The 13,411-nt window shown below is 35.5% G+C and overlaps 1 protein-coding gene across 1 annotated transcript in view; it reads left to right on the top strand.

Moving 5' to 3' along the window:
* The window catches only part of VWDE (von Willebrand factor D and EGF domains), an 85,852-nt gene that overhangs the window by 63,905 nt on the left and 8,536 nt on the right, over positions 1-13,411 (top strand). Inside the window, exons 25-30 of the mRNA XM_047095231.1 lie at positions 339-434; positions 1,680-1,775; positions 5,105-5,200; positions 5,305-5,400; positions 6,620-6,715; positions 9,007-9,110. Of these exons, the coding sequence (XP_046951187.1) occupies positions 339-434; positions 1,680-1,775; positions 5,105-5,200; positions 5,305-5,400; positions 6,620-6,715; positions 9,007-9,110 (584 nt within the window). The remainder of the gene's footprint in view (positions 1-338; positions 435-1,679; positions 1,776-5,104; positions 5,201-5,304; positions 5,401-6,619; positions 6,716-9,006; positions 9,111-13,411) is intronic.

The following is a 13,411-nucleotide window of genomic DNA, read 5'->3' as shown; positions in this document are numbered from 1 at the left end:
TAAGAATTCCAGTTTGTTGATTTGCCTATAAGTTTATCTTGTTTATTTATATCTAAAACTATTTTCATTAGTAACTAATAATTTTCTTAAATAGCCAACTCTTATTTACCATTCAGATCAATGATTTTCTTCTCTCCTCAACTCTGTTACCAAAAAGTAGCTGAATGTGACAATTGGAGACCATTTAAAGCCAAAGAATAGGTTATTTTTATTTTTCTCTCTGAATTTATTCATTAGAGGATATGATTGGCAGTTATGAGCTACCTAGATAATACCCAATAACATGACCAATTCCAAGCCTAATTTAGCTTGCTTTTATTTTTATTCTGTGATCTTAGTGATTTGTAACAGGCACTGTGAAAATGGAGGTGAATGTCTTACACCAGATATTTGCCAGTGCAAGCCTGGCTGGTCGGGATCTACTTGTGGTACAGGTAAAATCAGGATTTTTTTCAATGAATAAGTCAGTTAAAAAAAAAATGTTAAATGCACCAGTGTCCTAAACCAGCACCCAAAAGCATTAAACTAATCTGACAAGATTAGTATGAAGTTTTAATAAAAGTATCTTTTATTTTTATTCTTTTTCTTCCTGTATCAGGCCATAGAGTATATTTCAGCTTTAGTGTTATGTAGCCCAACCAGTACTTCTTTTTTTGTTTTTTATGCCTTTATATTCTCATCATACACTTGCCTTATAATGGAGAGAAACAAATATGTGTTACATCTCAATCTTCAATCTCTTTTAAGTTTTTTTTTTATCACAACACAGACATTCTGTTTCAAGAAACATTCAAGCAGTTGAGTTAAACGACACCATCACTCTATTCCATTTCTTTATCAGAGTATCAGGCTTAATTTTTTGCCAGCAATGTTTGCAGGTATCTGTGTTTAATTTAATCCATTGTGATCTAATGACTTTTCTCAACATAAGTTTAACTTAATGTTTATAGCTTGCGAACTATGTGTGAAGCATGATCCAAGGGGAAACAAAGATCAATTTGATTTTTGCTTTGACTTCAAGTAGATGTCATTAGTGAAGAAGACACAGGATACAATAATTTTAAATGACTGTGGTACAAGTTGGATTATAATAAGTAATGTAATTAATGCACAGTTCCTTGGAAGCAGAGAAGACAGAAATTCATTCTGGCAAGTGCAGTTTGGAAGAAGATAGTATGGAGGTAGACTTTGGAGAATGGGTAAAATCTGAGTTGGAAAATGGAATTAGGGGTGCCTCTCAAAGGGGAACAAAGGTAAAGAAGCTAAGCAGAATGCTTTTGAGTATGCTAGGACTTGAGCACAGTGTTCCTATTTGAATTGAGATGGAGGCCTAAAGAAGTGTATTTGAGTGGATTACAGACTGTCCAGTTAGTGCTGCTGAAATGTCTTCTAATTTCCCATCATTGTTTTCAGCTTGCAGAGGGCATTCTGAATTCTAATCATAACCTCCATATTCTTAGCTTGGTATTGTTTGTAAACTTAATGAACAGACTTTCAAAGCTATTATCCACTTATTTTATTCCTCTTATGTTTGGCAAAGTCAAATTAATTATAGGTTATGGCTTTTCCTTGCAGTAAAAATAAAATATTTCATTAGGCACCATTTTGTACTTCAGTGCAGCTTTCATTTTTTAAATAATAAAACTTTTATGGTCTCTCTTCCCCCTGCTGTTCATTAGCTTTGTGTGACCCTGTTTGCCTCAATGGTGGTTCCTGTGATAAGCCAAACACTTGCTTCTGTCCAAATGGATTCTTTGGTGCACAGTGTCAGAATGGTAATTATTCTTTCTTTATGAATACAAAGAGAAAGGCATAAACAGAACTCTGAGTAAACACAAGACAAGTCTCAAAGGGGACAGTGCTATTTTTTTCTCTCTTTCTTGTGATGTTACAGTTGTGGCTGCTTAATGACCAGATCCTGAAAATGTATGAGTTATTATATAAAATATTTATATTTTGGGTGCCTGGGTGTCTCAGTCGGTTGAGCGTCCGACTTCAGCTCAGGTCATGACCTCACAGCTTGTGAGTTCAAGCCCCGCCTCAGGCTCTGTGCTGACAGCTCAGAGCCTGGAGCCTGCTTCAGAATCTGTGCCTCCCTCTCCTTCTGCCCCAACCCACTCGCATTCTGTCTCTGTCTCTTTCAAAAATAAATAAACATTAAAAAAATTTTAAATAAAATACTTACATTTATTCACTATACATTAGGCTCTCAATTTTGGCACTTGTCCATGCAGTTTTATAGGATCAAGGTGTGAACCAAATAAGCAAAATTCTCTTGGAGTCTATTGCATGCAATGGTGTCATTTTTTCTGCCCTCATAGCAAAAATGTTTGATTTATGGTCCACTAATGCCTACTATTACCTCATGATCTCTCAACATTAGTTTTATTAAACACTTGTGAAAAGTTAGCTATGCACAGCATTGGGCAAGGTGATATCAGGTCATACAGATGCATCGTTCCCCCCCCCTTCGTGGCCTGCTATTTCAATACTTTCGCTGATATAGAAATGTGATGGATTTTTTCAGAATAATGAGCATGTCCTGAGGATGACAGTGTAGTTATGAGTTAATGTCAATAAATGAAATTTAAAATGTATTTTCCACATCTTCATATCTTTGAACTTTTGCAAAATGCAGAATAGATTTTTTAGTAAAACGTGTCAGAGGCTGTCCTAATTTAATTCCTAAAACGTATTCTTTTTTGGGCATGTTATACTTTGAAGTGATTTAATTTCTTTTATTTGGAGGTTGACTGGGATTCTAAGGTTGCAGATGAGGTAGAGAACAAACTACCACTGAAGTACAGGTGTAGCAAATGAGTTCCTCTAGTTAAGATTTCCTTCAAGGAACCACTTTGTGAAATGGGAAGATGTAAAAACCACGTTAAAGCAAACCTTGAAAACCAAGTGACTATGTCTAACCCCATATTTCTGAGTTATAGGTATAGTTTTGACTCAGAATTTAAGAGGGATATAAAAGCTGATATCTCTCATGCTCCTTGCAGTAGATGTAAGATATAGTGAGAAAATGTCTCTAAAACTTATGTGCCAGCAGTATTACTGAGAAAGGAGGAAATCTCTAAATTATTAAGTATTGAACTAAAAAGTATCTGTTGAACATATGTTAAAAGGTTTTGGAATTAGCTAGCCTCTAAAACCTCCTAGCTGGCATGGATTTTGAAATCAAAGTCTCCAGCATCAGACTTCCTGACTTTTTAGATTTGAACCACACAATTGCCATAAGGAGTGAGACGTACATACTGTAAGTGCATGGCTGGCTACCATGAATAATAGTACAATTGTTTTTAAGAAATGCTACAGGAGATGCAGAAGAAATAAAAAATATTAGCTTTATTCTTATCAGATCACATCCTCTCATGAGCCTCTGTGAGCCCAAATGGTGGGAAGGGAAAATGATGTACACATTCAAAGTCACTGAATAAAAATAGGCAGAAAATGGATAAAATATTTATCCACACAAGATATTGTGTGTTCTATAGGATTTCAAATGAGGAAGATAAAAATTGAACTAGAGACATAACGAAAGAGTTAAACTACTCCATTCATAATCAAGGCTTATAATGTGTCACTGGAGAGTTGTTTAAATACATTTTATATCCTTCAAATCCTTGAATGTCATGAGTCCATTCCACATGGTAGGTGAGGCTGGATTACTTAGCTCCCTTTGGAGTCTCATGGAATATCTGTGTGAGGCCTAGAGAATATATAGGTATATATGTAGGTGGATTTTCTCCTAAACTTCCTTTTCCTAAAATGGGACTAGATGTGGAGAAGATCAAACCTTTATATTAATATATAATCTCTTTATATTACTTTATTTACATATGTTTTGTTGTGTAAATGTAGTATTTATCTCTACACTCAAGTTTTGTGGTATGGATGAGTATTGATTATAGCAAGGTTACCCATTATATATTGGTTTTTTATTTTTGTTTTAGTTTTAAATTTCTAACCATAAGTATTTCCTACTGTGTTTTTGCAATAGAACAAATACATTTTTTTTCTAATACTAGAAATGATCGTAAGTTGTATTAAGACTAGGAAGCAGAAAATGTACTTTTTATAAAAAGTACCAAATAAACACCAGAGAAAGTAGACTGAAGCATTAATCAGAAAAGGTTCAAGGTTTTGAAACAGAAAAGGTTTCAGTTTTGAGTCCATTTGAAATTAGTTGATTTCTTTTCTTAGAATGGAAATAAAGTCGCTATTAAAGATGGATCTAATTCAAAACTGGGAATTAGTCTACGATACCCTTGTTACCAAAATCAGTTAATTTGACATTTGTTTTTAAAATACAAACTAAAATTCATTTAATTATCATTTAGAGAAAAAAATAAATTTCTATTTAGGCAGGTTTGCCTATGTATTATTTTTTTAAATAAAGGCATTTATTGTCATATCTGCAAGAAACATGAAGCAATGTAAATCTTCTCATAAAAGATGATAAATATTAACTTCTGAATTCCATGAAGCAGAAGCATATACATAGAAGATACTAGTACAATGTAGTCAAGGTTATCTGATAAATATTCCTAACAAAGCCAGGGATTTATTGTTAAAAGGATTTTTCACTAAGTTTTTTAGGAGTAAGTCACATACTAAGCTCTGCCTTTATGACCTCAGTTAGGTATTCAAAAGTCAACTAAAAATTATTTTCTAAAAATCATATGATATATTGTTGGGATTTCTATTTTCCACAGGAATAGGTGCATTTCTTATTTTGAGCTAGGTTATGACTCACTTTCTTGGTTCTGCCTGGATCATTTTACTCTTTACTTCTAAGAAAGGTGAATCATAAGGTAAGGTTTGTGATTTAAGCACTATAATATCAAAGATTCCATTTGTTATGAATACTTCATCAATACCTTTCAAATTGTGCTAATCCACTAGCTGCTTAAAGCTATAAGCATTGGATTTTATGATTTAGAAAGGATAGTGTTAATGACTTGCAGATGTGATCTTTTATTTTAATAGCACATTTCTCTGCCTTATGGCCCCATAGATAACAAGCACATGATGCAATATGTAATATATAATAATTGAATATGGAGTATTCTCAGATTGCTGCCATGTGTTCTTTTAGCTATCTGTCACCCTCCCTGTAAGAATGGTGGCCGCTGCATGAGAAATAATGTGTGCACCTGTCGTGAAGGATACACTGGTAGGAGATGCCAAAAAAGTAAGATACCACTAAATGTGTTTTTTAACTACAGGTAAAGCAAACACATTAAATAGCTAAACTATTGCCATTTGAGGGCTGATATTTCATGCTTTTACCTTAAGGTATCTGTGATCCCATGTGCGTGAATGGAGGAAAATGTGTAGGACCAAACATTTGCTCTTGTCCTTCTGGTTGGAGAGGGAAACAATGCAACACACGTAAGAAGAATACTCTTAAAAAATTTTTTTTTATGTTTATTTGCTTTAAACGTTAAAGAGAGAGACAGAGTATAAGTGGGGAGAGGTGCAGAGAGAGAGGGAGACATAGAATCTGAAGTAGGCTCCAGGCTCTGAGCTGTCAGCACAGACCCCAAAGCGGAACCCAAACTTCACGAACCCGTGAGATCATGACCTGAGCCGAAGTCGGACACTTAACCATCTGAGCCACCCAGGAGCCCCAAGAGGAATACTCTTAAATGCTGCATCCACATGAGAACATCAAGCAGAATTTACTACACAGGGCATTTTCTTTGTTTTGTTTTGTTTTGTTTTGTTTTTATTTTTGATTCTTTGTTCCTACTTTAGGGGATTTTTTTGTGAACTGGAGTGAAATGCCAACTGCTCTGAATTCATTTCTTCAGGCTAGCAGAGAAAGAGGATATGCTGTATTTTCCAGTCTGTCCACTGTGATTGCCACGATAAATGACAAGTTCTTTAAGTCCTGTCTCCCTCTCTAAGGAAGGGTCAGGGGAAGGTGTAAAAAATTCCTGATTCTGGGGCACCTGGGTGGCTGGGTTGAGCGTCCAGCTTTGACTGAGGTCATGATCTCACAGTTTGTGAGTTCGAGCCCTACCTCGGTCTCTCCACTGTCAGCACAGAGCCCACTTCAGATCTTCTGTTCCCCTCTCTCTCTCTGCCCCTCCCCCACTCACGTGCGCTCTCTCTTAAAAATAAAAATAAATCGTTAAAAAGAAAATTACAGATTCCATGACTGCATCTCAGACCAACCAATTCAGAACCTTCCAAGGTGGGTCACACTACTTTCAACTCTGGCTAGTTTTAGAGTTGATAACAGCTCTTCTCATTCAAACGTTTCATTTTTTCCCCCTTTTATAAATTACTCTATAAAATTAGCAGCTATTATAATGTGCTCGTCAAGGTGAAAAATAAGACGTAACACCAATGTCCCACAAATTGAGGAAAAGTTAAATCACGATGCATTCGATCAGTGGAACGTTATACAACCATTAAAATCACCTTATTCAAGAATCAGCAGTGACATTGGAAAATGTTCTTGATAAAATGTTAAGGGAAAAGCTCCTTTAAGTCATTAACTTTTAACTGTTTCTCTTTTTTTTCTTCAGTGAAATTTTTTGTGTTTTATGTGAGTACTTACTGGCAAATTAAATTGTTAACTTGTTTGTATTTCTATTTGCAGCTATCTGCTTTCAGAAATGTAAAAATGGTGGTGAATGTATAGCTCCCAGTATATGCCACTGTCCTACCGCATGGGAAGGAGTGCAGTGTCAAATACGTAAGCCTACAAAATTTGTTTTTTACTCTATGTTCTGAACCTGAATCTGTTACAGTTATTAAACAAAGTGTAATGTGCGGAGAAATCATAGAGAAAAAAAAAATCCCATAATGCTTATACATTAAAAAAAAAGGGTTTTGGAAATAAAAGGAAATCTTCATTCATTGTTATATCCATTTAAAAGAAGAAAATTTGGTAAAATATGTTAATATTTTGTGTGACACAGATAACTCCAAATTATGGTCTCTGGGGTGCCTTGGAAGTTCTCTCAGGTGTGAAGAAGGTTTTTACCATAAACTTTAAATATTTTTTCAGATTATGAGAAAAATACATACCACTCATGAAAATCATGGAAAATATGAAAAAGTTCCAAAAACTAAATTGTCCCACATTCTACCATCCAAAAGAAATTCCTGTTGTGATTTTAGTATTTTAATATATTTCCCTTTTGTTTTAGTTAAAAATTTTACATTCATGGGGCCTCAGGGTATTGAGGAAGATCAATGATCTAATATTGAAATCTATGAAAACTTGAAATAACATGTTAAAATATTAACAAAGATTAGCTTCATGAGAAAAACTGGAAGTCTCCCCCTCCAAATATTTTCAATTGATATAAAAAAGATTTATATCATCTTAAACTGGTGATCCAAGTGTATTGTAAACTGAAATTATACAGTTGCAAAATGACCGTGTGTTTTTACAAAAAATACCTGCCCTGCTTTTTGATGTCTTATGAACCACACTTGTTTCCATATATCACAGATTTCACATATAATTTTCATGACTTTTAGAGTGTATTTTATTAGTAAGTGCTATTACAATTTATACATTTTTCATCTTAGGAAAATATTATCAAAGAATTCACTTCTAGTACTTAAGAAATATGTGCTCAAAAATCACTAATTCTCATTGGGAGTTATATGCGATAAAATGGTAGAAAAAAGAGCCATCACCCTTAATTTGGGCTGCTTATTCTGGAGAGAGGTCTTTGTGGACCATGAAAGAGAATGATGAGATATTAGAAGCACGTTAATGTGGAAACGTGCTCCAGTAAGTGTGGATTGAGGTACTCTGAGTACAGCCTGAAGATGTGCACTTTATTTTTGCACCTTGCAGCACTTCTGTGTGAACTTTTCAAAGTCCCTTTCCTCAAAATACTTGATTTCCAACTTTCAGAAACTCTATATATTGACATTATTTGACCAAGATGTCTGACTGCCGTCTGCTGGAGAGCTAGTGTAACAAATATGCAAATCTATGATGTCTGTGGTGTGAAAAGTACTCCCTCAGCTGTGGGGCTTTGTGTATTGCACAGCCTGCCCAGCTACACATGGCATCACTGATAAAAACGTAATCTTTTAATGCTGCACTTCCACCAAAGAGAATATTGTTCTTGAATTTTGCAAGCTTTCAATATGAACTCTGGAAGCAGATACCTCTCTCATGAAAAATAACTGTATTGTATGTAATTTTATATTATACGTATTTTCACTTAATATGACTTAAAAGCATTTTCTGTGTCCTTCAACACATAACTTTGAACGAAATATTATATAATCTATGCCACTGTATGTATATCTATTCTATATATATAATATATAGATAGATATATAATTCACTTGACTTTTTCCCTTATGTTGAACATTGTAGTCATTTACAAGTTATTACTATAATAAGCATTTTCTTTCTATAAGTAGCTAGGTAGATAGATGATAACATAGGTGGATACATTAGGTAGATGATAGATAACTAGACTGATATTGAATTATATTGAGATAGATATAGGTATTTTTAAATTTCATGAGGAGAGATTCTGAGGAAGAAATTGCTGGTGTAAAAATCTTTAGGAAGTTTCTAATACAGTTGTTTCACATTAAACTTCCAATGATAGCATATTAAATTGTCAGTTTTCTCTACACTGGCCAGTACTGCATTGTGTCTTTTAAATCTTTGCTAAATTATTAAGCAAATTATAAATGCTTATATTACTGATTTGAATCTCCTCTCTAAAGAAAACAAAAACATATAGCCACTGTTTAAAAGGTAGCCAATGAAAATTTTGTTTGCTTTAATAATATCTTTATAGAATTGTGAAACTGTTGTGTTGAGTTTTGGGTGTTTTGTTTTTTGATGTGTGTATGTGTGTCTGTGTGTTTTGGCTGCACAAGAATGGGAGTACCGTTGGTCATTCATAAAATCTTAATGACCATGCTTCAGACCACCAGAAGAGAATATGTCACAAGCATTTGTGTCAAAGAATGGTCATTGTAATTTTTTTTATATTCCAGCAATTTGCAAACAAAAGTGTCTTTATGGAGGCAGATGTGTATTTCCTAATGTGTGTTCTTGTCGCAATGGATATTCTGGACCCAAATGTGAAAAGAAAGTACAGGTATTTTAAATTTTAAATGGAAAATAAATATTAGATATTGCTATCTGCTATCTACTCAGATATTTTGCTTAGCAATTGACATCTATGTGTTATTGTTTGATTTTCATTGATTTCCAAATAAAAAACATACAGAGATTTACTATTTGCCTCTGAAACTAAAAACAGTATCGTTTTTGTGCCATTGTAGAGTTACCTTATTATTCAAAATTCTGATGTTCACTTAAAGGATTTCAATGTGTAGATATGACTTTCAAGTGTAATACTATTCTATTTTATGGCACTGGAACTGAAAGAGAATAATATTCCTCAAAATGGACTTAAGACACCACAGATATTTTTTTATATATAATTTATTGTCAAATTGGTTCCATACAACACCCAGTGCTCATCCCAACAGGTGCCCTCCTCAGTACCCATCCCCCACCCTCCCCTCCCCGCCACCCCCATCAACCCTCAGTTTGTTCTCAGTTTTTAAGAGTCTCTTATGGTTTGCCTCCTTCCCTCTCTGTAACTTGTTTTTTTTCCCCCTTCCCTTCCCCCCCCCCCCCGATCTTCTGTTAAGTTTCTCAGGATCTACATATGAGTGAAAACATATGGTATCTGTCTTTCTCTGTGTGACTTATTTCACTTAGCATAACACTCTCCGGCTCCATCCACCTTGCTACAAAGGGCCATATTTCATTCTTTCTCATTGCCAAGTAGTATTCCATTGTATATATAAACCATATCTTCTTTATCCATTCGTCAGTTGATGGACATTCAGGCTCTTTCCATAACTTGGCTATTGTTGAAAGTGCTGCTATAAACATTGGGGTATAAGTGCCCCTATGCATCAGCACTCCTGTATCTCTTGGGTAAATTCCTAGCAGTGCTACTGCTGGGTCATAGGGTAGGTCTATTTTTAATTTTTTGAGGAACCTCCACACTGTTTTCCAGAGCGGCTGCACCAGTTTGCATTCCCACCAACAGTGCAAGAGGGTTCCCGTTTCTCCACATCCTCTCCAGCATCTATAGTCTTCTGATTTGTTCATTTTGGCCACTCTGACTGGCGTGAGGTGGTATCTGAGTGTGGTTTTGATTTGTATTTCCCTGATGAGGAGTGATATTGAGCATTTTTCATGTGCCTGTTGGCCATCTGGATGTCTTCTTTAGGAAAGAAGACACCACAAATATTTGACACCACAGTATTTGACACCACAAATTTGGTCAAATACTAGATAAAAAGACTACCCTCACCCCTCCCTCCAGTTTATTTAAATCCACCACTTTTAAATCCACTGCTTCACTGATTTGAGGATGTGTGTGCCAAAAAAGCCTTATCTGTCCTTACTCTTTTCCTAGATAGTAGTTCTTGCTCTTTATTTGCTCCCTGTTAAAATCTGTTTCAGGGAAAGCAATAAAAAACTCTTCATATCATTAGGATTAGGATTTATTTTTACTTAAGAAATCAAGAAAGCAAAGGAAAAATAGACACTTTCTTAGAGTTCCTGAAATTGCCCCACACTCCCTTAGAAGGCTAGTGCTACATAAACATCTTTTTTAAAAGTTTCTGTGATCAAATCTGTGCTAAGATTAAACTGTATTTTATTTTGTCTCCAATCTTAAATTTCTAAATATCAACAGCCAAGGAATTTTTCAGTCCTAATTCCTACATGTACAAGGGTAGTGCTAATCTCTCTCTCTCTCTCTCTCTCTCTCACACACACACACACAAATGCAGCAGAGCTCTCAAAAATCTCTTAATGTTAATCTGTATTAGGTTTTTGTTTAATGTTTATTTATTTATTTTGAGAAAAAGAGAGGCAGAGAGAGAGAGGGAAAGAGAGAATCCTAAGCAGACTCCACGCTGTCTGCACAGTCCCGACATGGGGCCAAAATCCAGAGCCAGATGCTTAACCGACTGAGCCACCCAGGCACCCCTAATCTGTATTGGTTTTAATTTTAAAAGCAATTATATGCTATTTAGCACTTCAGAAAGCCCAAGGGTTGTGAGTATCAAAGTATCCTGGAGTACTGTAATTTGAAAAATGATAAGGAATTTTCTTTTTGAAGCGTGATACTGGATCAGTCTAGCTTAGAGGCAAAGTGGACGTGCACATGTGTTTCTCCTTGCACTGGTATCCATCCTGGTTGGATATGGCCTCCATTTTGAAAACACAAACAAAAACAAGCTCATAATAGTACTGTGGTTTGAAAGCCAGAAAACAAAAGCTATTGAGTGCCTGTTTGATCAGCTGTTGTTGAGAACAATAAAAACAATAAAAATGTGAATTCCCTAGTTCAAAGGCAGCTTTTACACATGTATTATTTCATTTTATTTGAGATTTTTATGGCACAGAAAGTTCCATGAGCTCAAAAGCTTTCAACTCCACTTTGACATACTAAATTAGGTGATTTCTCTGTAATCTTTTTTATCTATTTCTTTACTACCTGAATCCTTCCTCAGATAATCTTCATCTCCTCTAATGGGGACGCTTCTCAAACTGCACCTGGAGCCATTTTAAGGAAGGAAAGCACAGAGAGTCATGGAGAAGGAATAGGAAAACAAAATGAGACTAGCTCAGGGACCACATGTCCTGAATACTATAACCTGTTTGTCCAAATTCTTGACTTCAATTCTCACTTGAGCTTTATTCAGTTGTTCATTGGTGTCATTGCTTTTATTTATTTATTTATTTACTTACTTACTTATTTTTCCTTGGGCTCCAAAACATAGGGTAAAAAACAAATTTTTAGGCAGGGAAAAAATAATAAAACAACTGCCGTTTTGGGTATTCAGAACCCTCCCTGGCTTCTCCCAGCTCCCTTCAGGCCTACCTTCCTGGCCCTTCTTCAAGCATCCTGAGGTAGTGAGGGGAAAAAAGAAATGGAAGATAGTGATTAGGTTGGGTTGCTAGAATTTCAATGAAAACAACAGCAGAGAATTACTAGCCAGAAACAAAGAATACAAAGAAAGGAGAAATGGGCAAAAGAGGTGCTAAAGAGGGGTAGGTGGCTTTGAGAGGCCTCAGAACTTGCTGCCCAGCTGCTAAATACATTTAGCATTGGACCTGCCACTTGTTCACTCTGTGACCTTCAGCAAGATACTGAACCCCTCTAAGTCTCAGCTTCTTCATCTGTCATATGGTGCTAATAACACCTAATCATAGGGTTAGGTTAAATCAGAGAGTTAAAGGACTAACTATGTTAACATATGTGCCTGGTGTGTAGAAAACACTATGTCAGTTTGTTACTGGTTATTACATTGAATAGAGGAATAGAGAGCCATGGAGAAGGAAAAGGATGAGGAAAAAGACTGGAGAGAAATGTTGCAACGCATTGAAAACAGTCTTTTCCTGAAGGGTATCAGGAAAAAACGTGCTTGGTTTTACTGAGCAGGGATGTTTCTTGAATGTAATTTTTCTTCAAGGTGGAGTCATGTAATATCCAAGCTCCAATTAGTCACAACTATTTTGATACTTAAATATAATCTGGGCGCACCTGGGTGGCTCAGTCAGTTAAGTGTCCAACTTCGGCTCAGGTCATAATCTCACGGTTCGTGGGTTTGAGCCCCGTGTCAGGCCCTGTGCTGACAGCTCAGAGCCTGGAGCCTGCTCTGGATTGTGTGTCTCCCTCTCTGACCCTCCCCTGCTAGTGTTCTTTCTCTTTCTCAAAAATAAATAAACATTAAAAGAATTAAATAAATAAGTAAGATCTGGATTAGACCTCAGTTTTATGAAAGCAGTATTTGGTCTCTAGTAGCAAATGTAGAACCAAAAGCTTTATGTATCACGTCAGAGAGGAAGAGGTAGCAAACAATGAATAAGGGTCAAGTGGTTTTCCTGTATTCATTGAAACTTGGTTTCCCACTTCTTACTACAGACAAAACGCCATTAATATCCAGTATATCACAAGCCTGTCTTAAGAATGGAAATTTTATTCAGAAAAAGTTGAAGATAACTACTTGAAGTTTATCTGAACATCATTTTTAAAATTATTTTGAAGACTGAAGAAACTAATCAAATGTAGAATGCTGTTATCTGGTCATTGTTAGAGAAAAGCAAAGAAGAAATCCAGGTCATTTGAATTGACTTTGAAATGTGATTTGATATTTACATATTGAGATGATGCATCCAATATTCAAGACATTCACATTATCTAATAAACTGAATATCTCCCAATTCTTACCGTGATGGTTGGTGTCTTTATCATTAGGGATCAGTCAGCATAACAGAAACCATGTGATGTACCCAGATATAAAGTATTTAAAGCAGAATTAGGAAATCTCAAGATTGTTGGAAGGGTTGGGGGTAAGGGTGGGG

The sequence above is a fragment of the Lynx rufus genome, unplaced genomic scaffold (assembly GCF_022079265.1).
Source record: "Lynx rufus isolate CCGP_SWC_20201006 ecotype Redwood Valley unplaced genomic scaffold, mLynRuf1.p SCAF_4, whole genome shotgun sequence".
NCBI classification, from domain to species: domain Eukaryota; kingdom Metazoa; phylum Chordata; class Mammalia; order Carnivora; family Felidae; genus Lynx; species Lynx rufus.
The sequence above is the reverse complement of the archived record's forward strand: the minus strand, read 5'-3'. Positions and strand labels throughout refer to the sequence as shown.